We start from the raw sequence: 26907 nt of genomic DNA, 5'->3' as shown, positions 1-26907 counted from the left end.
GATATATTGCAATGTGGATCTTGAAGCTGAATGGTGCTCAGAAGGAAGAATGTTTGCTATTTATCTCGCTGCAAAAGCTTCTTTTTTTTTTCTTGTAACAGCTGCAAATTATCATTCAAATATTTTCATGTTAATGGGTCTGAAGGGCTTCTGAAATGCTTCAGAGATGCTCAGGCCTAATGAAGAATGTGGCTTACTCTGGAGAGCGAGACAAAAATGAACAAATTACAGCAGAGACTCATCAAATAATGAACATGAGGCCCTTATTAGAGGAATATTACATTTAATTTCATTTGTAAGACCATGCCTGCCATAGTGTTTTCTCTCAAAGCGTTCCAAATAGAGAGGATGCAATGTCTGTTACAAACACACTTTTAAAAGATGATTATATTCAAGTGTTCAAGTTTGTTTACAACAGATTTGGGAATACATTTACTTTAATTTCTGTGTTTACGGACTCTTTTTTCATCATTCCTGGGAGTGAAACCTCGCCACATGGCAGGGTGTGGCGGCCTCTAAAGGCTGTCAGATGGGCGGTCCTCCTCAGGTGCTGGCATCTCATTGGTCGAAGAAGTTCTCTAAAAAAGACAATACCTGAATCAGGTAGAGAAAAAAGTCAGAGAGGAGACAGACAGCACGTTGAGAGCTGTGCATTCAGTCCCCATGAGGACTGCTTTGAATCTTCTTGCAATTTGTTTTGCATTTACAGAATCGCCTGGGAGCTACTGGAGCAAATAAGGTGAGTAATGCATTTTAAGGAAGGTAAGGTGTTTATCTATGCACAGAGGAAGACAAAAGTCTAATCTTGCAAATACTTCAGAGGGTAGATTTGTTTGGGGCTCCAAGTATAACCAATAATGTGCTGAAAAGAGATTTTCTAAAGACGATAAGATCAGGAGAAGCTTTTTTGGTCATGATTCAGTATGGCCCAGCAGAGATCTAAGGGCACAGGAGGGCAGCAGCTGAATGAAAAAGTGTAGAAGTAAGTGCATAAAAGAAGGGAAAGTCTGACTATCAGAAAGCCTCAGGTGTTCGGAGTGAGCGCTGCGTTTGGTTGGTTCTGTGTCTCCCTTGGAGCAGGACTCTGAGGCAGACAGATAGTGAGGCAGGCTGTGTGGTGTCTGGTGGCAGCAGTGGTGGGATTGAGGAGGGGGATTTTTTAGGGGGGGTTGCATCACCGATGACTAAACAGTCATTCAGCTCAGGCCTGTGATAACGTGCCAGAGCAGAGGATTTCAACAGGAGAAGCCTGAAAGCCTGCAGCCACAGAGAGTGGGGCAGGCCTGGTCTCGTTCAGTCTCAGGCTCAAACTTCAGCCCAGAAAAAAAGGGAGAGGCCAAGATCCCATCCCTGCTGCACCCACCGCCTCCCCCTCAACCTCGGAGGCTTCCTCGTAAATCACACAGTCCAACCGCTCGCCCTGCACCAGGTGCTGGAGTTGGCCTTCGTCCTGAAGCTTAACATTTAAAATAAGGCTTAAAAACTTCTGCAACAAACACGCTGATCGTGGTGCATCACTTTGGGAGAACTTATGTGAATTAGAGCCACAACACAATCTCAACATGGGAAAAGAAATGGCTGTTTATGCATATTTTTGTGTTATATTTCAGACAGACTGCAAGATTATTCCATGTGTTCTATCCTTCATTCCACCGGAGTCTGTATCTGTATTTAACCAGATTTCAGTGGTGTGAAGTGTAAGAGACATGGGGATAAAGCTACTCAAGCTAACATTCGCAAAACCTGGAGGCAAGTGAAAAAAAAGTGAAAGAGCTAACTCAATTTGTTCCATTTTGAATGCTTCAAACTGTGTTGAGTTTGTTTTTTCAAGATCATGTTGTTTGTGATATTTTGTGTGTTTTTTTCTTGCAAAATACTACAAAATGTGTAATGCATGTAGACTTTTTCGTTACGATACTGAGCACTTCAAACATGAATAAATTCCTCGACCTTGTGGCCTGTGTTTCTTTTTTTTCCTACAAGTGCAACATCTCAAATCATCACAGAGCCATTATACCACCCACGCCCAACTTTCAGTGCTTCTCAGCCCCAGAGCAGGTTTTTTTTTTTCATTAGCCAACATGGAGAGTTGAAGACTCAGCCCACACAAACAACCTTTACTGTTTGGCAAATGAAGCTTATTAACAATTTAAAACATGCCCTCACTGTAGCCCACACAATCATGTCATTAAACGTGTTTCTCCTTGCTAAAGAGATGCATCTCAACTACTCTCAGTATTTTTCTCAAGAAGTGAACATCAAAGGCGAAGACACAAACATAATAGTCTTTTCTGTTTCCATACTTCAAACATCATTATTTAATTTCTACTCCACAATGAAGCTCTTTTCAATAACACAGATTCCATATGTGGAATAAAAGCTTTGTAGTTTTTGCAGATCAGTCCCTCTTAGTCTTTGGGGGCTGAGAATATAAAAATAATAATAAAAAATACCACAGAGCAATTTATTCCCCATGGTTACGCATGTGGTTCTTCCTATAAATAAAAGTGTGCCCTCAAAGTCCCGGTTAAATGAAATGGAATTATATCCTATAATCTATATGTGTATATTTTAGCTATTAGCAACATGTCATGCTTTAAAGTGCAGCGCTACTAGCAATGCTAGTCTCCCAGACAACATAACATAAACAGAGCTTAGAGGGGAGGAGGCTGAGTCCAAGCCGAGATGCTCTGAAGATTCTCAGTTTATGTTTTGTGGTCTGGTTAACTTTGACCAGATGTGCAAGTCTTAGTATAAACTCAGCCTGCCCTATCCGACTTGGTGCCCAAGGTAAGATTTTAACTGGTGCCCCTTGTATTGTAACCAACTCCAACAATCACATCACATATGCACTGAAAGACAACTGCCATCCAGCTTTGTGTTTTACAGGTTTCCTTTGTTTTAAAATAAAAATGACGTCTAAAAGAACATTAATAAAATGGTAATAACACTGATATTTAGAAGGAAATAATGTAATAGTCGTAGAATTTATTCAGTCATTATATAACACAATAATTTTCACACTGTAGACACTTTAAACAAAGCAAAAGTAATGTATTAAGTGATGACTGAAAAGGCAGAAGCTAAATGCTTATTTAAGCCTAGCCTACATTTTCTATCTAATTAAGCGAACAGCTTCCGAAGTGTAAAGGAAAACAACAAAAACAGAACAAAAATAGTAAATCACGAACACTTAAAGACTTCAAAAACTGATTTGCATACCATTATTTTTAAAAACCAAAAATGAATCACAAGCTTTTAAATGTTTACTGGCATCATTCCACAATTTAAACCCAAATTAAATTAGATAAAACAATATTGTTTTTCCTGTTATCTTCAAATTTTCTTCCTCACTCATTTAGCGGCGCCCCATATGGATGGTCGGCGCCCCTAGCATTTGCCTATACTGCCTATGGCACAGGCCGGCCCTGCTCAGCTGTCACATGCACTAGTAGGCCTATAGAAAAAGCATGTCTTTTCAAATCATGTTAGCCCTTTTTCACACTCCATTTTGTAAATACTTCACAATAGTAAATACACGATTCCATCTGTAAGAAAATAAATCAATAGCAATTTGAATAGTCAATACATTGTTTAATCCCTTTATCAAGTAAAAACTCCTAAACTACTCTCACTGCTCTACAGTGAGAATGTTCATGTTAGCTCTAGCTAGCCTGCTCTAGTTTTAGCAGGCTAATGATAGCAAACTTTAACCAGTTAAGTGTGCTCTATGTAAGAAGGGTAATGTTCGCTTTCCGAGCATGCTCTAGTAGTGTAAGCAGAAAAATGTTAGCTAATAGCCTGCTGTAATGCCGATGACTGTTTATTAGTGTCATCCTAGCTTAGTTTTCTGGGCTAATGTTTTAATATTGCTAGTGTTAGGTTGTTGATGTTCACACAACACCCAATACTGTTCAACCTCAGACAAGTACTGCTTTCAACCACCTAACACCTAAAATAATCCCCTTACAATCAGCAGCACAACAATGCTGACCAAAGATACAGTCACTGAGAATATTAAAAGTCATGGATACCAAAGAAGGAAGAGTCTGAGCTCAATGGACAGCAGGTGAGGCAGTAAAACTGATCTACCATTAGAGTTAGATTGTATGAATTGCAAGATGTACGACTGAATGAAACTAATTTGCACCTGAATGTTTCATGCAAATAAAACCTTTGAATGAAACAGAACTTCAAATTAAAATGGATGTCAAAGTAAATAGCCTGTGGAATTATTTTTGTCATTTATTAAATTAAATGTAAATTTGATTATCAAAAAATGCTTGATGAACAGGTAAGTCAAAAAAGTGATGTCTCCTGATGCATATACTTAAAAGCATCTTTTGACTGCTGTTGACTGTTGCAGTAAGAAGACATGGAGACAGAATGATCCTCTGTTTGAAAGTAAACTTCAGGCATGGATAGCAGCATAACTGTATAAAGTCCATACTCCAATGCAGTCATGAAAGTCTGGAAATTATGTCCCTTCATCTTCGTCTGTCTGCTTTTGAGTTCAACGCAGGGGGAGGACACAGGTGAGAGCAAATGTTCCTGCTGCAGGTGCAGTAATTGTGTTTAAAAAAATCTCCTGGAAAAAAAGAGAAACAAACTCACAGAGAGGCTGAATCTGCTGATTGTTCTTTTTCTCTGTTGTGAAATGTTGATTATTCAGTTTCTATTCTGTGCAGCTGAGGAGGGAAATATGACAGCTTCACGCCACACAGGCAGCTCTTGCTAATTGAGAGCACAAGCATGGTGCAGAAATGTTGTGTTCAGTGTCAGCATCACGCTCCATTAACTGGAATAAACAGCAAACTGTAGTCATGCCTCAACATGACGGTTCAGCTCAAGCTGCAGTTCTGTTGCATAATTGCTAAAAAAAAAAAAAGTATTCTTCTTGGATTACTAAGAAGTGTGTTCTTGTTTTAAAGTGTCGGAGGACATTGGTGTCCATCAGCTGGAGCGTTTAGTGGAGTTGTTGACGTCTAGTGAGTGTGAGGACCTCATGTTCGCCCTCTCACATCCAGAGGAGAATATTTTCAAGCACCTTGAACACCTCTCACCAGAAAGAAATCGAGTGGATCTCAAACCACGAGCAAAGAGAGACACCTCATCTACAGAAGGTTTGTACTCATCATCACCTGCAAGTGATGTAAGTGACAGGGGTGAAAGTCCACAGTTCTTCTTCTTGGTTAGACAAATAAAGATAATCTCTGTCAGAAATCTTACAAACTTTCCTCTAGTTGCTACTCTCCCTTAGGTACAGATTAGCATGGCAACACTGTAAGTCAAGTGATAAATAGGAATGTTTCCTTTAAATAGAGTAGCTTTGTAAGAGACCAAGGTTGTTTGTTTCACTCATGCCGAGTCCTTCCTAAATGCAAGGTGAACAAGATAAGGCAATTGAAGCAGCTCAGCAACAGCCTGATTGCATTATTTTATTAGATTATTTGTATAAACTATTCTGCACTTCTGTGGGCAACAAACTTTTATTATTACTATGTTTATATTGTTATATGTATTTGTATTTATATCTTATTTCATTACTTTTTTCTATTGATATTATTTGATATTCTTACTTATTGTGTCTAGGGGCAACAATTAATGACTGAATTTCCCCGCCAGGATAAATAAAGTATTTCTGATTCTGACTTCAGGATGTTACAACTGGACTTTTCTGAGGATTGGCCAATTAGAGCAGAGAGTTTTAAGATGCCTTTTTCACACTTCTTCCTGTTGCTTTAGAAAAAAACGAACCAATTAATGTAGTGTAATAAAAAGGTTAGACTTTATCATTTAACTTCAAAACCTAAATTAGGTGTCAGCTGGCTTGAGAGAGACTTCAAATAAAAGTTATGTGTTTGTGGTAGGAAAATGTGTTTGTGCGTTTCCTGATGCAAATGACGACCCCAGGACTGTGGACTGTATTGTCTGCTAGTTAACATGTGCAGGAAAATGTATTAATATTATAAGATAAAATGTCTACTGCTCATAGACTGTTTTCAGACTGGAAAGCACAACAGTAAAAGTGAAGACAGTACTTTTAGAGGCCATCTCTTACGTTTTATAATCAGAATAATAATAAACTTTATTTATATAGTACTTTTCCTAGCCCAAGGTTACAAAGTGCTTCATAACAAAAAGATGAAACAATTTGAAAGAAAGGTAGAAATAAAACAAGACAGTAAGTAGTGGTAGTAAAATTTAGCAGACAATCACAAATAAAACATGGGAAGTGTTCTCCACAGTAGTTCTGGCTTCATCAGCTCACTATGTCAGTGCCCATCAAGGCAGTCTTTTGGCTTCACATCTCAAAATGGGTGGGAATGAAGGCCCGTTGTCTATTCTATGTACAGTCAATGGCACTTCCTTATTAAAAAGTATAATTAAGAAGATAATAAATTCATCAATCTTTGAATTAAGTGGTTTTTGAAGTTGTTTTGATACACATACTGTACCAGTGTTGACATCATCATCTGATATTATCTAATATCCCATATCCATTATTGTCAAAGCTGGCAAAATGACAGCACTCAATGCTTTTCCACCTTTAATAAATATATATTTAATCACATTATATCCCCACAGTAGTAGTTAACTGTTATCTTTAGTCCAAGTATTATAAATGGCGTCAGGAAAGAAAGAATGTCTCTTGTGGTTATGTTTCCATTCTGATGTAAATTACACATATGGTATATGGTTTGTTCACATGACATGATATAAGTGAATATATTACTATATCTGTGGATTTTGTCCCATTTCCTTTACATATGATGGTCTTCAGGAAGGCATTCAGCCCCAGATCATAAATCTTTCAGCATATGGACTTGAGTTTGTCAATAGAAAGACATGGAGTATTCTGACCTCTTCTTTAAATGCTATAAGCTGTCATGAGATAGAGCTGAAGTCCACCCTGAAAGCTGTCTGTTTCCCACACGTCCAACTCAGCTCGGGGACTTTCTGGCAGCATGCTGACAGCCAAAGACCTGTCTGTCTGACGGCCATATGTTTTGTGTTTACTAGATAGCGAGGCTCAGTGCCGGACAGCCCTGACAGACTGGCTGCTGAAGTATGGAGAGCAGACCTACTACGACAGGCTCACCCGCGCCTTGCAGCACATCGGCAGGACAGACATCGCCATTGGTAAGATGCAAATGGAGACGGAGAGAACACAGAAGAACTTGGTGTTCATCTTTTAGACCTAAACATGAAAAGTGGCTCACTTTTTATGTACAGCAAAGTGTTTTTGAGACATCTCAGCACGTCCCCTGACAAAAGAGAATTGGAACAAAGCCTCACTTTGGCGCATGGCAGTGTACTTTCAAAGGCTGGTTTATTTCGGTCAAAAAGGCCTCCTCACGACTTTAACAACAGCACGTAATTGCTTCATTACTTTCAGATTCTTTTTAATTGGAACTTCACAAGTGGCATATTTTCGCACGCTGCCAGTCTCTGGCATGTGTTGCTGTCCAGTGTGCGTACAACTCCACAGTCGAGCGGCGTTGGATGGAAGGAGGTGTAAATGATCTGACAGAGGACTCAGTGGAGCTGACACAAGCCACAGAACAAACCATCTGTTCCTTTCATCAGCAGCTTTGGAGGAAAAAAAGACAAGGAGAGGATGGGAAGAGATGAGTTATGAGACATATAGAGGGGGGGGGGGCAGACTTTGTGGATTCAGAATGCTGCAATTATCACGCACTTGATTGCAGTTCTGACAAGATGTACTCATATGTAGAAATTTGCTTCTTTCATTCTGAACTGAAGGACAGACGCTGCTCTCCTGCCAGAACTAATTATGTTCACAGCAAGAAAACAACAATTAAATACTAATTTACAATTTTTCTTAGGAGGAGAGACCTTCTGAGGACTAGAAACGACATGGTAGTTCTTACAGATTGTCTCTGTGCTTGTGTTTTCACAGAAGTTGGGAAGAACATCAACCAGGACAAAGTCTTGAGCCTGAAACGCTACGTAGAAGACTATCACAAATATGTCGCCTCTTTAAATGTCCCTACTGTGCAACCAAACACAAAGACTGGAAAGAGTGAAGGCAAGAGAGTCAGAAAGAGAAAGGGTAAGGCATTATATTTGAGAGTTTAGAGATGTTGGGATTCACTTCTTTCTTATGTTCAGACCAAGCCTCAAAGTGTTCCTTCAAATACTGTTCACGGGCTGCTTGAAAGTATAGGACAGCTGAGGAGAGACAGGACACGTTGGGAATAATGATAATAATGTATTTTATTTATCACGCACTTTACATTTGGAGCAAATCTCAAAGGGCTAAAAAATAGGGTTAAAAACAAACAGTAAGATGCAGACACTTGTTAAAACCACTGTAGTTGAATAAAAACTAGTAAAAGCAGCAGGGAAGGGTCAGACAAAAACTATGGATAAAACCAGGGAAATAAAAACTAGGGAAATGCCCTCTGAAATAGGAACGTTTTAAGTCCCTTTTTAAAAGAGTCAGTGGTCTGTGGATGCTCTCAGGTGGTCGGGAAGAGCACTCCACAGACGTGGGGCAGCGGAGGAAAAAGCCAGGTCTCCCATAGTGCGGAGTCTGGTGCGAGGGCAGTGGAAACGGTTGGTGCTGGTGGAGCAGAGGGTTCTTGTGGTGGTTTGTGGGTATAGCAGTTCTTTCAGGTATGTGGGGGCGTGTCCATGGATGCACTGATGGGTGAGCTGAGAAATATTGAATTCGATCCTGTATGGGAGTAGGGAGAAGGGGAAGACATGCAGCAAATGGCCGAGGCCTGGACTCAAACCCGGGACCTCTGTGACGAGGGCCTCTAGCTAGCCTCTGTACATTGGGCACACCTGCTGATATATTTTATGACAAATGTATTTGACGTGTATTAGACCTACGTTCCATCTGTGTGGGAGGCGGGGCTTATGACCTATACTGCAGCCAGTCAGTAGGGGGAGCTCTAAAGCGTTCATTTTAATATCTGGTTGTTAAGTGGGACGTCACTCAGGTCCAAACTCTTGTTCACTTGCATGCAAACATCAGCTCTCCCCTGCTCTTTGTGTAGGTTAACTACTGAATACAAAGCCAATACATTATCAAAACACATGGTAAATACTAGCTGATACAGTACACCTCCAGACCAGTGCAAGAATATATACATATGTAAAAATCTAAATATAACTTGACAATTTTAAAGCTTTGAATTGTGTTTGATAATCACTTAGTTCCCTCCTTTTGGTGTGGGTGTTTTTGTAATGACTGTATGAGATAATATTTAAAAAAAACAGTAGAATTTTGGGGGGTAAATAAGTTGTGGTGAAAATCAGACGAGTATATTTGTTGACTCCTGATACTGCATTGTAGGAAATATTGTCTGTAGGAACAATTCTACTTGAAAGAGTCACATGAGTTTGTTACACCAAAAATTAGAATTAGTTTTAGCATGTGTGTCCATATCCAAGCCCAGAATATCTCTGGCTATTGATGTCAAGAGGACATTTTTGGTCTCTCTCCCCCTGGAGACTGTCTGAATGACAAACGATATGTTTCACTGAGCCCTGAATCTATTAAGTGTTTAGATGAGATGCCGGATTAGATTTGGTGGCCGTGGGCATGCTTCCAACTCATTACTTCTCAACATCAGCCTTCTAACTCTATGAGGAGTATTTCCCAGGATGCCTCAAAATTCAAAAATGTAATTATCACCTGTCTTTTTTTCCCCCCTTTCAAATACTCCCGGGTGTTCCATTCAAGCCAAAACCTTAAAAGAAATACTCCCACAGTCCTTGGAGATGGTTATAGTGTCTTCCTGTTTGTGCTGTATATTAATTTGTGTGTATGTGTGTGTATGTGTGTTAGTGAGGGATCTGACATGGCGTGACCTGGATCTGATTGTAGAGCGGGCTCCTGTGCCGCCATATGAGAAAGGACCTCTGGACGTAACTCTGCCAATCTTAAATGGCTTCCTGCTGGGTTTTGGAGGTACCTTGCTAGCAGGTGCTGTTATACTTTTCATCATCGTCCAAATCTCTAATCGAAGTCAGAACACCTGTCAACCCAGGATCAACATTCGCTCGAGCAATAAGCTTGTTGAGGATAAACCGTCGGAAGAGGGGAGCTTCTTGGAGGACAGGGGCCATAAGAGAGGCAATTTGAGGGTTTAAGTTGTCTTGAACGCCTTTAAAGTGAAACTGCAACTGCATGCAATCATAAATAAATGAAAAATATTTACAGTTTTGTACTTTCCTTTAGTATTCTGATTGATCACTTTGATATCACTTATCCTGAAAAATCCTATAGCAGAGCCCTGGTTTGTCCAGCAGCTTAATCATGCACCCCATGTACAGAGGCTGCAGTCCTTAAGGTAAGAAGCCCAGGAATCCCAGCATGTGACCCTTTGCTGCAAGTCATCTCCAACTCGCTCTTCCCTGTTTCTTTCTCCATCTACGGTCCTATCCTCTAAATCAGCGGCGTCAAAGTGATTTCAGTTCAGGGGCCACATACCGCCCAAGTTGATCTGAAGTGGGCCGGACCAGCAAAATCACAACATAATAACCTGTAAATAACAACTCTAAATGCTTCCCTTTGTTTTAGTGCAAAAAAAGTACAAGGACATTCTGAAAATGTTCACATTTAATTAACCATCTTTCAACAGAAACAGCTGTTGTATTTTTTGCCATGAGTGGGGCCAAATATTTTACTCTTTAAGCCCTGAAACCTGCTGCAAACACACCAAACACACAGGTTACCCAGTCACCTGACACACAGAGTGTAATGTTTACAGCAAAAGAACAGATAAGATTATAATAATGAATAAGGTAAAGTTGACTGTTATGGAACCCACAGCTCCAGCATGAACAGTTTGCTTGCTGGACAGTGTTGTATGCAGGGGTGTAGTGCTAGTGTTAGTAGTTAAAGGATCACCTTATAGTGCTCCAAAATGTCTTTATGAATCTCAACCAGATTATGCAAACAGCAAATCATCTATTTTCTCACTTTGTGAAAAAAAGTCCTGGAAAAAAGTGCTGTTAAGGTGCGCTCCATCAGCACTATGATTTTATGTGACCCCCAGAGGACAAATTTGAAATAGTAGTTACTTTTATTGAAAAATTGCGGTTAATGTCTTCTCTCTAATTTTTTCACTTTGCAAAGTCGTTCCACGGGCCGGATTGGAACCTCTGGCCGCATGTTTGACACCCCTGCTCTAAATAAAAAGGCATAAAACCCCCAAATCACACTTAAAAGAAGAACATCAGAGCTTTCACTTTTGTTTTTTTGTGTCAGGTTGTTGTATCAACACATACTTATGCCGATGATGTTATTGTGTTACATCGGGTTAGAATGTCATTATAGTTCATGGGCAGCAGAGTGTAACCACGGTCTCACTGAGAGACAATGTTGTTTCCGAAATTGTGTATGAAAAAATCTAATATAAAAACTAGTGCTCAAAAACAGTTTTTAAATTGTGATTAATCGCATTATTTCCATGGTTAACTCATAATTAATTACAAATGAGTTGCCAATTTGTTTAGCATTTGTAAATGTCTCTTAGATATATTTTTCATATTTTTGCTTCTCTTAACAACATGGAAGTGGACAAATATGCTTTCATTATGCAAATGTATAATTATTATCATTGCAATAATCCAAAACAATGACAAACACTCTTCAGAATATTCTCCAGAATAAAAGAAAAGAGACAGTAGATGAAATGAAGCGTTTTCAAAGACGCTATTCTGAGTTAGATAAACTTTTCTTAAGCTTTAGATCATGTAAAGCTACTACAAGCTATCAGAAGGAAAACATAAAGCCTGACAATGAGCATAATAGCCCCTCTTTAATGACACAAACAACACAACAGATCAATGGCAGAGTTCAGAGGGTTAAAGATGGATCAAAAGAACTAAATCTCCCAATCAGTCGTCTTCAATGATCAGGAGGACCAATGCAGGAACTCAGTATTGATCCCAGTGCACCACAACAAATTATAACAAACATGACAAGATAATAATTCCGTTTCAGATAAACTAATTATCCACTCTGTGTATCTCTAGATGTGTACCCGGTATTGTCATGCCTGTGGGTAGATCAGTAGTGGTGTGACAGATGCATTGGATCCCAGCCCTCACACCAAAGGTTGTTCCGGTGTTACTGTGATAGTGATGCCACTTTCCATTTCCCCTCCAAGTGACGGCAATGTGCCCGGCTGGCATTGAAGAACGACTAATTATCCAGCCTGGCGCTCGCTTCCTTGGAGTCTGCTGATACCTCCACAGGCAATCCAAAAAGACTAATAACAATGACAATGCTAGCAGACAATGAGACACTTTTGGTGGGGGACTAAAAGCCGGATCGGAAACAGAGAGATATTTTATTTTAAGAACGATGTTTTACAAGCCAAACTATTTTGATATTTGAGATGCTGCAGCTACTCAAACCTAGAAAGTGTCATTCAGAGACCAAACTGAAAATTCATATTAGCTCTGACATCTGCGAGATTTAATAAAGGGAATTATTTGCTCACAACAAGGCTATTTTCATACAGTCTGCTGAGTGTGCTTCATAATAGCAAGACAGTAAACACACTTTGTGGCACGGGACTACTTTCCAGCTTCTTGTTCCCATTTTTTTTATGCTACCCCTACTTTCTTCTTCATAATTGAACTAATTAGTTCATTATACAAATCTGGCCTAATGTGCTTCAGGAGGCAGACAGCATGGATTAACAGTGGCACTAAGCAGCAATTACAGACAATTAGTTCATAAATCAGCATTTCAACAAATTAAAGTGCCAAGCAGAACTGTAGGAGGAACTATACAGGAGGCCAAAAGGGCATCATTCTGAGTATGGACAACAATACATCATTCGTTCTGTTTTATGTGTATTTACAAAGTTATCCATTTTGGATCAGAAACATCTTAAAGGAATAATCTTGCGTAGTTGATCTTAAAATCTTCTCAAAAGTCTTCAACCTGACAGACTAAAAACCAGGGAGCTCCATTTGATTGGATTTTGTCCAAGCCTCTCCTTATGATTGGATTTCTGCCTTTAAATGTTTGATCACCAGAAGGATATCAAATCCCTCACCAGAATAGTTTTACAGTCTGTCATAGTGTAACTTACAGATCAAATTATAGGGAACATTAAATGCTGGGGACCTCTGAAAGCTGTTACAAGTCCCATCGGTGTCCACAGGCTCCACTTTGAAAACCACTAAATATTAAACACAATGTATACTGCTCTTAAATTCAGAAGAATCTGCACATATTCCGCTCATACAGTTACCCAATGATATGAAGTAAAGACGAGTGCTGCTGCCTAAAGGTCGATGGTTTGAATCAGTCAAGAGGACCTCAAGTTGACCTGCATTTTGCCAGAAAAATGTCTTTTGTATTTGTATTTTAGTCATATCTTTGTACACAGAGCAAAGCAGAAGCAGCAGCACCACAGGGTGTAAATCTCAAAGAGTAATACAAAATACTGACTCTTCAGTTGTCAGTTTTTAAGATTTTTACCAGGAGTCTCATCTGTAGTGATCTCTCCAAAACAAACAAATGTGGTGATCAAAAGGCTTGCACAACATTTCATGTTGAAATAAAGCACGCATTAGTCCTCAAGAGGGTCTACAAGCTGAGGTGCCAAGTGCTAATTGCTGGGCCCTTGCCTAAATTTTAGGGAATGCATGTTCTGTATCAGGTAAACATCAGTTCAATCAGGAGACAAGGTGAAGAATGAAAGGTTATCTCTTGCAACAAATATGAAAATAACGTGACTCAACAGACGGTCTTTGGTGGGTGGACTCTGTGGGACGATTTTGAGATCTAAGGATCTGAGCAGCAGCAGGAAGTTCCCCCCCATGGAGTCTGGACACTGGCAGTGGTGGCAGCCCATTACTTGCTTGGACCAGAAAAGAGAGCAAAAAGTGAAAGACTACAGCCTGGTTTAGACTTCTGCATTAACTTTACAACGTAGCTATGCTGTAGTGGCAAACATGAGCACTACATACTTGTGCATTGAAGTGGCCATATTACTCTGCAATACTCTGTTCAAATGCTAGTCGGCAGTGTGATTTCTGTGCCCCACTACAATCTCTGGCAGCTGAATCAGAGTGTATTATGTTGGAATGGAGCTGATAGATGTTGAGAAGCAGCTGGTCATACTGTTAATTATTGTAAAGAAGAAAAGACAGGAGATGTTGGAGGGAATGGAATAATCAGCCACTGGATCACAGTAGGCAGTGTCCGCCACTAAGTGGACCAATCACAGGGCTTGCAGGTTGCGTAGTTTGGAAGCATAGTGCAATTATGAGGAGGTGCAAGTCAAGCTAGCATTCGTGGCTTCTGCGTAGGTACAGAGCTATGTAAACCTGCGGCTTAACAGTGAGGCTGTGCCACCATGCTATTGGATGAAAAGGCTATTGATGAAACAGCTGATCAACCAATGACAGCCCCAGACAATGACTGCAGGAAATAGGGAGAGAGCAAGTGTGAGTGAGGAGAACAGAATTACACTATTACTGTGAATACAAATAACGTCTTCTTGCCTGAACTTTCCTGGGAGCTACATTATTGGCTAATATTTGCTTTTGTTATCCAACATCAGCCAATCAAGCAAGTAATGTGCCATGCACAGATGTCAGTAGCTGTTTATCTATAAAGTATTGCATCTTTTCTTTATCACATGAATTTCATGCTGGCAAACTTGTATAGAAGTCGCCTGTTGATAAACTGGTTTGTGTTTATTGTTGAATGGGAAAAGAAAAGTTGGCGGTGTGGGAGTAAGACGACGTCTCTGAGAAAGATCAGCGACATGCAGTCTGTCTGCCTAATGCTTCAGTGACATTTTAAGGAGGAAGGACTACTACAGGCAACAATTTAAACACGTTAAATGTCATGGCTCATTTTAAAATCAGACAAAAAGAAACACTGACTAATGCAAGAGCATCAGAAGGGGAATTGGCTTCATTTACATTTTGAACACAAGTTTCAGTCCTGATTTGCACAATCAGTGCATCGCTCCTTCATTTTAAGGTTAGGATTCCTCATGAGTTCAGGCTTTGGGTTTATGCCAAGCCAAATTATTTTCAAAGAAGGTCCACCTCCTCCTCCTCAAACACACAGACCAAGTAATTACAAATCAGTGAATAAAGCAGTGTCATATTAAAAATCAAATCTTCTCTGATACTCTTTGGTGGTTTTGGAACTGAGAGCTGAGCAGTAATTCACTTAAGCAGCTATCCAAAACCCTTCATTTGGTGGGATGATATAGCAGAAAAGACAGTGATGTGACTTGAAATGCAAAAAGCTGTCTGGCTAGAAATGTTTAAATGGCCAGCTTAGAGAAGAGTTATCTGATGAAACTTCCTACAGGTGAAATATGACACTCATGGAAGCTGATTAAGAGGTTTGGTGTGGTGCCGCAGCCAAGTTCAATTCAACCGACTAAACAGTGAGCTCAGTGCTGCCCTTGTCCTGACATTTTGTTCACAGTTAGTCAGTCCCTCTGTGAGTGTTTAGGACTACACTGTGTTTCACCTTCATCACTTCCCAGGTGGCTCAGCACAACTCTTCCCAACAAAACTTCCTCTGTCCTTCAGTTTTCCCCTGCTGGCTGTCGGGATCCTGCAGGTGCTGACTGTGACAGGTTCACCTGCTGTGGGCTCACCTGTGTTTCTGTAACCAGTGGAGGGGAAAGCTGGAGTACTGTATGCCTGAGTGACTCACAGAAACAGCATGCCACACGGGGCCTGCATCATGGTTGTGACACTGCTTAGCATAGCCAAGGTCCCACCTGGAAGCTGGATAAAGAAAACTTTAAACACTCGGAGCATGAAGTGCAGAGCTTTAAAAGTACACGGCGCAGTGCACAAAACATCTTCCATGATGAGCAGGACTTGATCACAGGATTGTCTCCATCCCTGGCCTTTAAAGATGCATTCACTGTCTTCCGTAAATGAGCACCAGAATAGAGCCAACGTTCATTTCAAGCCATTCTCATGCAAAAAGGATGAAGCAATCACAGGCGTCATGCTTGAATAGAGAATGGATCTGACATGAAATTGACATTTACAGCCAAGGCGAAGCCAACGTGTGAGGATACGGTTTCCAGGCGTATCCATTCTCATGTAAAATAGGTCCTTTTCAGGTTTTTATTCTGCTGCTTTCTTCGGGTTATTTAATAGTTTGTGGAGCAGCAGCTTATAAAGGGGATTCTCTGAGGAGGGCACATCTGTCTCTTGTCATTGGCCTGGCGCAGCATACGGAGTAGAGTGTTTGTCTGGATGAAAATGTAGATGGACGGGATGTGATGCGTGCCAGGGGGACGCTCAGACGGAGGGGCTCAGTCCTTGATGTGCTGAGGCTGAGCGTTCTGGTGCTCGGGCCTCTGGGGTGCGCTTAGTGTCACTAAAGGCTTTAACTTCCCCCTCCCTCTATTTGCATCTTCATTCATCTGCAGGTCCACTGAGGTGCAGAAAGTCCCCGCTCAGCCATCAGTCTGCCTTTGCTCAATATATATGGATCACAGGGAAACAAGATCACAACTCTAGCTCTTTTTACAGTCAGACTTGCTGTTTAATCGCCTCAGCTCCAGCTCTCACAACTTTGTCTTTCATGGGTTCCTTCGGGAAATCTGAGACTTCTTCAAAGTTTTTTTTCTGCTGATCAGACAGGAGCAGCTCAGCAGGGTTCATGGGTAAAGCCACAGTGCCATCCTGTGGTCAAGACTGGTCATTACAACAAATATCAACATAGATATTGAGTGAAAAATAGAGCTGGAAATTGCAGTTTTATTGCTTTTGAGCTGTTTAAAGTGTCTGCAATGCATCCAGTGTATTTTTTAATAGTCAATATTATACATTAGTTTAGTTTAGTTTAGTTTAGTTTAGTTTAGTTTAGTTATTATTTATCGTGTCATTCACCAAAAAGGTGCCCAGCCCAAATGGACTTACAAGACACTACAAAAACAAAACAAAATAGGAGCAGCAACATAAGAAGAAAAAGAAGAAAGAAGAGCAGTTACAATACTGCACATGTCCAGCAATGACCTAAAGTAATTAAAAAGCAAAGTGGTACACTTCAGACATTTGACAGTGACAACAGACATAGAGTGTGCTCCTACGCTGCTGAACAGCATTCAACACAAACTGAGCAAACTGAAACACTTCGTGAGTAAACAAGTACTGAAGTCTATCTTCATCAGACATGGAAAACAAATCAGGATGGTTCTCTGATATTTTGTTGAAAAGGAGGCACCTGAGATCATGATATGATGGACAGTAGAATAAAAAGTGCATTTCATTTTCTACTTCCTCCAGATATACATTACTAGTGGTAATTATCACATTGGTACATTTAGATGTAGAGAGCAGTGTATGAAATGCAACAGATCCTCAGGTACATGATCAATTCTGCTTTGATTGCACAAATACTGGGATCGATTTCCTGAGAAACATTTCTACTTTTGGAAAAATGTTGTCCAATGTTTTCCATGACAGAATTTGTTGTTCTTTATTGCTTTACCTTAGCTGTAGGGAAGCAGTAACAGCATGAAGTTTTGCTGTTAGGCAACACAAAAAGGTAAACAGTCATAACATTATGCAGTTAAACAGCTGTTTTATCTGTTTCTATGCTCATAATAATAAAACCAAAATACTTTGCAAGCCTGAAAAAAAAAACTCACCAAACCTGTTCGTGAAATTTCTTGCATATTTGAATGCATGTCAATATGTGAATCCTTCCCTTATTATTCATGATTTGTTTTTGTTCTTTTTAACTTTATCTTTATTGAATTTTAAAATAATTTGAAAACAAGGCACAGACAAACAAAAATACAGTTCTGAACAACAACAACAACATCAACAACAACAACAACAACAGGGTCAATAGATATTGTTGGTATTATTTACATAGCTAGATGAGATGAGCCTAGCACAGGATTAATTTCCTTCCTTTAGTAAATATGTCTTCCTTATGGCTATACAGTGAACATGAACAGAGTACACATACACATATTTACATATACACACACGCACACACACATCCATGCAATCACAACAACAGACATTTTCTTTTAATCATGATTTGTTTTAACTGCAGTTCAGTCATAAAGAATTAAACAGTTGATCTGGATGTTTCTGTTGCATGGTGTTTAAGTTTAAAGTCATCAAATACTGCAGTATATGTTTACATGAGGTGACTAAACTCATTAAAATCCAACCATTGGATCAATATCATGTTTTATAATATGTGCTGTCCATATGTTTCATATTATCACCTCTTGTACAGGCAATAAGCCTCTTGTCAAATATCATTCTTTCATTGGTTGCAATAATAAATCATCATCAAGGTTGAGTGGCCGTGCTGACAGCTGAGATGTGATGAAGAGGTAAACAAAAGCAGTAAAGGGCTTTGGATAATGGCTGCATGGTCTGTCTGTTTATCGAGACACAAGCAGACGATTTCTAGTGTTTAAGCTTCAGACAGGCATGGCTCCTCTGCTCCCGTGAGTCACAACAAAACAAGTGCTGAACACCAAACTACTCTGAACCAAAAACACTGAAATTCAAACCCATTTGTTCCCCCTTTACTTTTCTTTCATTTCCATTTGTTATCTTTGTTTTTGAGGTTAATGAGTATGATGTGGGAAACTGTATGGAGTGTTTTTTTTTATGTGGAGCTCACTAGAAAGCTAATTTGCAAATGTCTGTGTTAATGATTCTGATGCATTACGCAGTTGAAGTAGGGGGCAATCTCACTAATGCGTGTGTGGTTAATGGCCTCAGCGTGCTCTGTCAGACAGACGTTTGTAGACACTCAGACACGGCCGCTACACGTCTCTAAAGTCTGATTCAAGTGTCAGCTGAACCCCACTGCTGACAGGTCAATTCTTCAAGCCTGACATTAATAAAGTGTGTCAACCTGTTAAGATGCAGCTGAAGTGGAACTGATGGGTCTTTTGGCGGTCCTCCACAACTCCAACATAATTTTGAATAACCGTGTCTGTTGCAAAAACATGTTTACATACAGGGGTTACTGCAGATGTGACCACATGTGGCTTTGTGTCTGTGTATATTTTCACAACATAACCTCGAAATTGTCATCCATGCATTCATCACTTCCCGATTAGATTATTGTAACTCACTCTACACCTGCCTAAGCAAACACAACCTCTCAAAACTCCAGTCAATCCAAATCGCTGCTGCCAGACTCCTCACACACACCAGGAAAAGGGAACACATCACTCCAATTGTAGCCTCCCTTCACTGGTTGCTTGTGGGTTTTAGAATTGATTTTAAGATTTTAACACTCACTTTTAAAAGCAATAAATGGACTGGCCCCGGAGTACCTAAGTGAATGCCTTACAATGTATGTCCCCAACTGCTGCCTGAGATCTTCCAGCAGGTCCCTCTTGGAACTCCCAAGGGCAAAGTTAAAAACCAGAGGCGGCCCGGCCTTTGCGGTCAGGGCCCCGTCACTCTGGGATGACATGCAGGAGGAGATCGGGCAAGCCACATCCTTGTCCTGTTTTAAAAACACTCTTTTTTAAATGTGCTTTTACTTCTTAACTCATCACTGACTTTTTAATTTCTGCATGGTTTTTATTATTGTTTTTACTTAACTAATTTTAGCTCTCCTTCCCTTTGTCATGTGCTTTTGTGTTTTCACTCGCTCTGTCTTGCACTCTGTAAAGCACGTTGTAAACATGTTTTTAAAAGGTGCTATATACATAAAATGTATTTTTATTATAATTATTATTATTATATGGAGATCCGGAAATGTACAATAAGTATGGTGACCATGAAGCGAAGGTCAATTCTCATAATAGTTTCAGAAAACATGAGTCCAACCTACCGTAAGCATCTTACAAAATACAACCACATCCACCGAACAAAATCACATTTCACAAAACACAGCTTTCAATAAACACAGCATTAAATTAAAATTACATTTAAGAAGAACATTTTTACACAAAACCATATTGACAAACACAAGAACATACCAAAGAGCAATCTCTAAACACCCAACAACATTCACAGTAAACAAAACAATTCAGAAAACTGTCCTCTGTCCTCCTCTTTTACTGCCCTATGTACACTGCCATATGGGGTAGGGTGGGGTTAGAGCATTGGTACGGTGGCTCTGAAGTGCAAATCACAACAGCAATTCAGAAAACACAACGGCAAATCAGGAAACTGCAAATAAGAAAACACTACGGCAATTTAGAAAACAGTACAACATTAACCAAACCGGAAGAAGTAGGTACCCTCGGGGGACATGACTCGTCTCTGATTGGACTAGTGTGTTTTCTGAATTGCACTTCAGGGCCACCGTACATTGGTGAAATGGCTGAATCACAACTTACTGAAAAACCACCAATAAAACAATTGGCCACAAAAAATCAGAAATGTATTTTCCAGTCTTGTTAAACACTTGATTCTGATTGGTCAAAAACTCCATTACAACCATGATTTATTCTTAATAGCAAAATTGATCCCAGAAACAACCCTGATCACACACGCCATATCAAATCAATCTGGGAAAATTAGTTCCTGCACATTCCTCTTCTGCCTGTTGACACTGTGGCAAAAAACGTCAGTGTCCGTCTTATGGCTGGTCTTGGGAGCTAGGGAATAATGACTGTTCACAGATGTGAGAGCAGCCTGAGGAGCTACTGGGCCCTAACCTCCTCCAATAGGGAAAAGTAGAACATAGTCCTCTCCCATCAAACAAAACAACAATTCATAACCCACTACAGTTCATGAAAGACAACACTGCGACACAGAGAGAAGATATTTCTCATAAAACTGCATTATTTCAGGCTACAGAGAAGGTAGGACCACTTTGTATTTGTTATTCAGGGTTGTAGCTTTAAGACAGTGCCACCTAGTGTGCCATTAATGCAAAAGACCAAGAAGGCCATCCAGATTCTACCCTCTGTCCAAGTTACAATATTTCTGCAGGTTCACTTCACCATGTTGTGTCAAATAAATGCAGACTAGTGCTTTGAAGAAAAGTCTGAGCAACATAGAATCACAATCCCCGCCTGAAATGATGATTCAGAACACAAACAAACCAACACCCCAGTGGATCAATTTAAAACTAAAATCATGAGTTCCTCCTCACAGTACTGTATTGAAAATTTTCCTCAGTTATGTCTTTTTCCGCCCCTGGGTTTATCATGCAAGCTTCCTAAAATTAATGAAGTAATTGTGCACGAGCTATCAAATTATGATTGTGTAATAACACTCACAACACCCCTGATGACATGTTGCAAAGCGTCATGCGGCTTCCTCCCATGCTGTACTGTTCTAATGAGTTCCCTGAGCGTTGCACCACACTGCGTTGTTTTGCATTGTCTCGTCTAATTTCCCCGCTGATACTGAACAGCTCAGTGAGGAGCTGCTATCTGCAGTCATCACGCTGCCGTTTTCATCGAATAGGAGGACAGGAGAGCAAACAGTACCTGCCGCTCTGTTTAATGAGTTGATGGAATGATTGAAAAATAAAAAAAGCAGCTCACTAATGGCACTCATTTGCATTTCTGTCAAAAACAAAAGCTGCAAATCCATCTTTGTCTGGTTATGTTCAGAGGGAAGGTCAGATGTGTTATCTTTGTTAAGTGTTATTTTACTTGTTCCTACTCTTATACAACAATGTTCATGAACTTTAAACAAACTCCTGTCACCATTTAATAGGAAAATAATACAGAAGAATACAAGAGCAACCAGCTTGCATATATTTGTCTCCACCTGTTCCGTTTGGAGAATGGACAACACTTAATTTCTGCCCATTGTGAGCATTGAAGCCAAAAGACCACCTACACAGTGCTGACATAATGCACTGATGTAACCAAGATATGCACGAAAGCCATCTGGTTGGTAGCATCACAGGACAGACATCACACCCACAACGCTATAATGAAAACATGCATTAAACCTGCCAATAAACACTGACGATCACTCAGGTGAGCTTAGTCCCCAGCAGAACCAATTCATGAACAGTTATATGACTCTTGTGGTATTGTTGGTTTCATTTTCTCTCGCCATTCCTCCTCTACTCTGTTAAGGTGCTTTTCAACCAAAGGAACTTTACCCAGGGTCTTTTTGAGGAACTATGCGCTTTCTGACCGTAGGAACCAGGGTCAAATTTTCTGAAGTTCTGGGGTTGTTTATCTCCCCCTGAAAAGCCCATGCTTGGGGGGTAGTACTTTTCAAAGGTCCAGGGACTATGGAGGGCAGGTCCTGCACTTCTGAACAATTCTGATTGGTAGAGTAACCGCAGGGTTTTTAATTCACCTGGCGTCCCTAATAACATCACACATAACTGAACGTGTCAGTGGTTGTAGAGTTCACTACAGCTTTTGAAAACAGAAGAAGTCATTGGGAATTCATCCTAGTTTATTTTGTTATTAAAATGTCAAAATATACTCTTCAGATTAGTATTGAATTATAGTCAGAAGACATTTGTAAAGGATGCATGCAGCTGAAGTTGCCTATTACTTGCTTTTTTTTTGTATTAATATTTTATTTTGCTTTTCAAATTTAACCCTGTAAAGCCTGAACCATCAAATAATTGACAGATAATTCTAATTATTTGAAAATGGAGTGTTTACTGGACCCTCTGACAAATACAAAAAAAGAAACTAAATAGCAATTTTCATATATAAGTTTTAATTTGTATCATATTTGATACATCTGTACTTTGGTGTACATTTTTTGCTCAAAATTTCTTATTTTTTAAACAAACTAAAACATACAAAACCAACATTTTTTAGCCTATCAAGCTTTGAGTTTCCTTCAAATTTTTCCCAAAGTAATTTCAAAACTAGAAATATTTCTTTTGTATATTACATGAAAACGTCATACATATTTTGTAGCAAATAAAACAAATTAATTGTATATTTCTTCTCTGAATTGTTACATTTTTAGTGGAATTCAATGAGCAAAAGATAATTATTTACTAGGGAGCCATGGCAACATTCAACTAGTCATCAATCACCATGATACAGCAAGTTGCATATATAAAAATACAATATACATATATTAATATCTCCATTTCTACTCTAAATATACCAAATTATGTCATTTAAACATTTTCTTATATCACAAAAAGACCATGTTGCTTTTATGGAACACAAAATATGGAACTTAATAAAAGTATGATTGACATGTCTGCAAATAAATAACTGGGGTATCAATTTTGATGGACACATTTTCAAAATGGTTTGACTATAAATTAAGTTATGAAATATAAATTAGTTTAACATTGCATCAATCCAGTAACTATTCCTCTTGAAGTTTCAGTAACAATTTGAAAGTTTTTTTCATCCAATCTTTTTCAAAATTGGTAAAAAATATCCCTGAAAAACCTCGAGTGGGTCACTGATCCACAGCTTCCATTTTGGATGTCTCAAGTGACTTCCTTTGGGTGCATTAAGTACTCACACCTGGTGGATTATCTGTGCACTGCATGTATCTAATTGTATACATCAGGTTTTTTTCAGAAAAAATATATCAAACTTATTATGTAGAGGTCTCAAAAACGTATGTATGAAATATGATACGCTTGGCGTTACAGGGTTAAACAAACAGAAAATAGACTTTAACAAAGGACAGAAAAGAAAAGAAGGAAGCCTGTATGAGAGGAGTTAATATTACAGAATAAAAACAGACAGTAGGTAGTTCCAAAATAACAATAAAAATAGAAAAACAAAACAAAATAATAATTAATCATTTAATATTTTTTTTTTACAAGAATAGACGAGAGACAAAAATGAATCTTCAACTCAAAGGTGATATTCAAGACATTCTCAATACAATTTTGTTATACAATGGCACAGTCCATCATGTGAGATGGCAGGTTTTCCATGTGGACCTAGGGTTGCCATATCTTATAAAATGTTTTACTCCTATTTCTCAGGCTGTAAGTTATCTTCTCTAGCGGAGCACATTTATTGATTCAGAGAGCTAGAGTCCAACAGGAATCGCTTTTTAAACCAAAACACCAGTGGATCTCTGCCATGGCTTTTAAAATATCTTCAAGTCCAGCGTTTCTTTTCTTTTTTCAAATATAGACATTCAGTAATGTGTCTGCTTTCTGTTTCTAGCACACGTTGAAGCTGTCATTTCATCACATAATGAATTAATCACCTTATCGGTCGTACATATCAAATTTTCATTGTACGCCATTGCCGATAATTAATTTCCAGGCTTTTATCTGCCAATGCCGATATCATGCCTATAATCCCTGCCCACAATTATATGGAATGTTGTCATGATAGCGCTCATCAATAATGAAGTTATGGTGAAAAATGATTAAGAGATGATAGACCTTGACCTTTAACCACCAAAATCCAATCATCTAAATTTAAAACCAAGTCCCTCAAGGTATTCTGAAGAGATTGCATTCACTATACTAGATGGACGGACGGACTGATGGACATCCAAACATGATGTTTCTGGCCAGGCCCGCAGTCAGCGCTGAGGCATATGAATGTAATATTCTCAAACTTTGATTACAGCCTCATTTGAAAACTCTGTACCAAGCTTGTGTCGTTCCATAAAGGTCAAAATCTTCTGATGAAATTAACAAAGTGATTAATTTGAATGAAACAACAGCACCGTGAAATGAAAGAACTTATTGCATTTGCAAGTCGCTAAAGAGAAAACAAAAATGGCGAGCAGGTTGAGCAGTGTTTTCCATCAGACACAGGGTTGTGACTTAATTCAACAATAAATAATTAACCATCCTCCAGTCAGACACGCAGACTCAATAATTTTATGCCATGATTAATTACCAGAGACTGTTCTATTGTTGGTGCGTTTAATTGCTGTTGGAATACTGCAATGAGACAATATGCAGCATTAATTAATACCAGCTATCGTGGTCAGATTTGCCCTCGGTACATTTGCAAACAAACCCTGTCCAAAGACAATTTGCTGACACGGCACAATCAAGATTTATGATTCCCAGGCTGCGAAGCGATTTGTTAATGAAGCACAACAGATTCCTACACGTAAGGCTATAAAATGCATATGCAAAGCACTAACTGCTATCGCTTGATCAATGTCAAGCAGCCGTTATTTAAATTTCCAGAGCTGGTTTTGGTTGCTCTGTCAACTTAATTTCCTAAGGAACCCAGTCTAAAGTCTTATTGATAAAACTGGGTTTCCTGTTTCCTTATAATAAAACCCCCCAACTCTAAATCTTTATTCTGAAAGGTCAGAACTCAATAATCTCACAGGAAAAGCTCTTCATAAAAGCAGGTAAGTGATCAATGACAAGGTCCCACAGCTCAACATGCAGATACCCTCCGACATCATGCAATTAGTCTCAATAGTGTGAAACCAGTGGGCGTGTAAACAAAGTCAATACATAAATCTTTCCTATCTCAAATTTCTAAAAGGAGCCTCGTTAATTAAACCATCATGGTCGATGAATGTGCAAGGGGTGTAAAATTAATTTTTATGGGAACTTGCCATTACAGGGATTGAAAATGTTGTGCATTCAAACAGTCTCTTAATAGAAAAGGATTAATTTGAAGTATTTCATAGTTTAATAATATGACCTTTAGAACGACTGGTGTTTTTCGTGCCTATAACTTTACTGATAAGGGTTAATTATTTGTCACACTATCATGAAGGTCAAATTAAAAAGAGAAAAAGGACAAAGATTATAGAGAATTAGATACATGAGAACAAACAATGCATCAGTAGAATAAATGTAATAAATTGAGATAAAGGTAAAGAGAAAGAGCAGTAACAAAGAGCTGTATGGCAAAGCAGAGTTTCAAAAGCACAAAACAAAGCAATGTGCCCCTGAGCAAGGCACTGCAAACAGGGATTCACCCTTAATCCTAAACAGACAGAGCAGAGACAGTGTGTGGCCTAATCCACAAATGTATGGCTTCTATTGAACAAACAGGAAGGTAAACTATGTTTGCAGATGATATACCCCACACATATATAGAAATATATGGCAGCCCTGACTATAAGATGACCCCTCATCTTACAATACCGTACAATACAATCAACAACAAAAATCACCTCCTTTTACTACAACAAATGACAGGAAACAAGGCTAGACTTCACTTTTTGCATGTTTCTGCCAGTTCTTTAGTGTGGAAGGCCAAAGCAAACAAGCATCCATACATCTTATTCACTCTATTTTCCTCTGATAAGAAGTTATTTTCATTTCCTCCAGATCTTGACTTTACATCAGATGGTCACAACTTGTATCTCCAGAGAAACAAAAGCTCAAAGCAAACATAGAAATAGAGTGGAAGTAATATTGTGGTGTTATTTCTGTGCAACTTATAATTATATCTTTCGCTGTGGAAAATGTGTAGCTGAGAAATTTGAGTAAGGGTTAAATAACCGTTTATGGATGAATGTATTTTGCTAATACAAAGAAAAGATCCTCTAAAGGCCATTTTCCTCAAGCATCACGCTCTGGCCCTCAAGATCATATTATGTTGTTCTACTTTATATCAATTAAATGATATGAGGAGACATGAGAAATAAGTTATCTACCACATCTCAACTACTCTACCACTGAAAAACAGTAAAGGCCTGATCAACAGCTGTGTAATTATTATGACATGTGCAGTCTGGACATGGCTGTCAGACTGAACCAAGAGTGTGACCAACACTGCAAGACTCACAGGTGATGACTGAAGTTCAGAAGTCCCAGGTGATCAAACAGTTCCAGCAGAGGTATCCACATCAGCAGGCTGAATCAAAGTCAAATAAGTCCACAAGAAACAAGAGGGGATACTGGTACACTGTCATAAGGGAACAAGAGGCACAGAGGGGAGGGAAGACTGAACTGAAACACACACAGGGAGTGGAGCTAACAACACAGGTGAAGCACATTAGGGTAATCAGGGGAACAGGAAGTCAAGAAACCTAGGATGAGAGACAAGGGTGGGGTTCAACATA

General features: G+C 39.2%; 1 protein-coding gene and 1 long non-coding RNA gene across 3 annotated transcripts; one reads left to right on the top strand and one right to left on the bottom strand.

Annotated features, from left to right (window-relative positions):
- Positions 1-266: 266 nt before the first annotated feature.
- LOC117822174 lies at positions 267-26812 on the bottom strand. The gene is made up of 2 exons (XR_004633135.1): positions 26631-26812; positions 267-594 (listed from the first exon to the last, which is right to left on the bottom strand). It is a non-coding gene; the product is annotated as an uncharacterized LOC117822174 (long non-coding RNA).
- On the top strand, positions 4372-10201 carry LOC117822173 (transmembrane and death domain protein 1-like). Of its 2 annotated transcripts, none has more exons than XM_034696851.1 (5): positions 4372-4535; positions 4932-5123; positions 7024-7143; positions 7925-8077; positions 9866-10201. In XM_034696851.1, the coding sequence occupies exons 1-5, from the start codon at positions 4463-4465 to the stop codon at positions 10129-10131; spliced, it is 804 nt and encodes a 267-aa protein (XP_034552742.1). In that variant the 5' UTR covers positions 4372-4462; the 3' UTR covers positions 10132-10201. The 2 variants fall into 2 exon arrangements, with proteins under 2 accessions (XP_034552742.1, XP_034552741.1); XM_034696850.1 differs by having other exon boundaries at positions 4378-4535; positions 9827-10201.
- Positions 26813-26907: the final 95 nt, after the last annotated feature.

This window comes from Notolabrus celidotus, chromosome 11, assembly GCF_009762535.1.
Source record: "Notolabrus celidotus isolate fNotCel1 chromosome 11, fNotCel1.pri, whole genome shotgun sequence".
Classification (NCBI taxonomy): domain Eukaryota; kingdom Metazoa; phylum Chordata; class Actinopteri; order Labriformes; family Labridae; genus Notolabrus; species Notolabrus celidotus.
The sequence above is the reverse complement of the archived record's forward strand: the minus strand, read 5'-3'. Positions and strand labels throughout refer to the sequence as shown.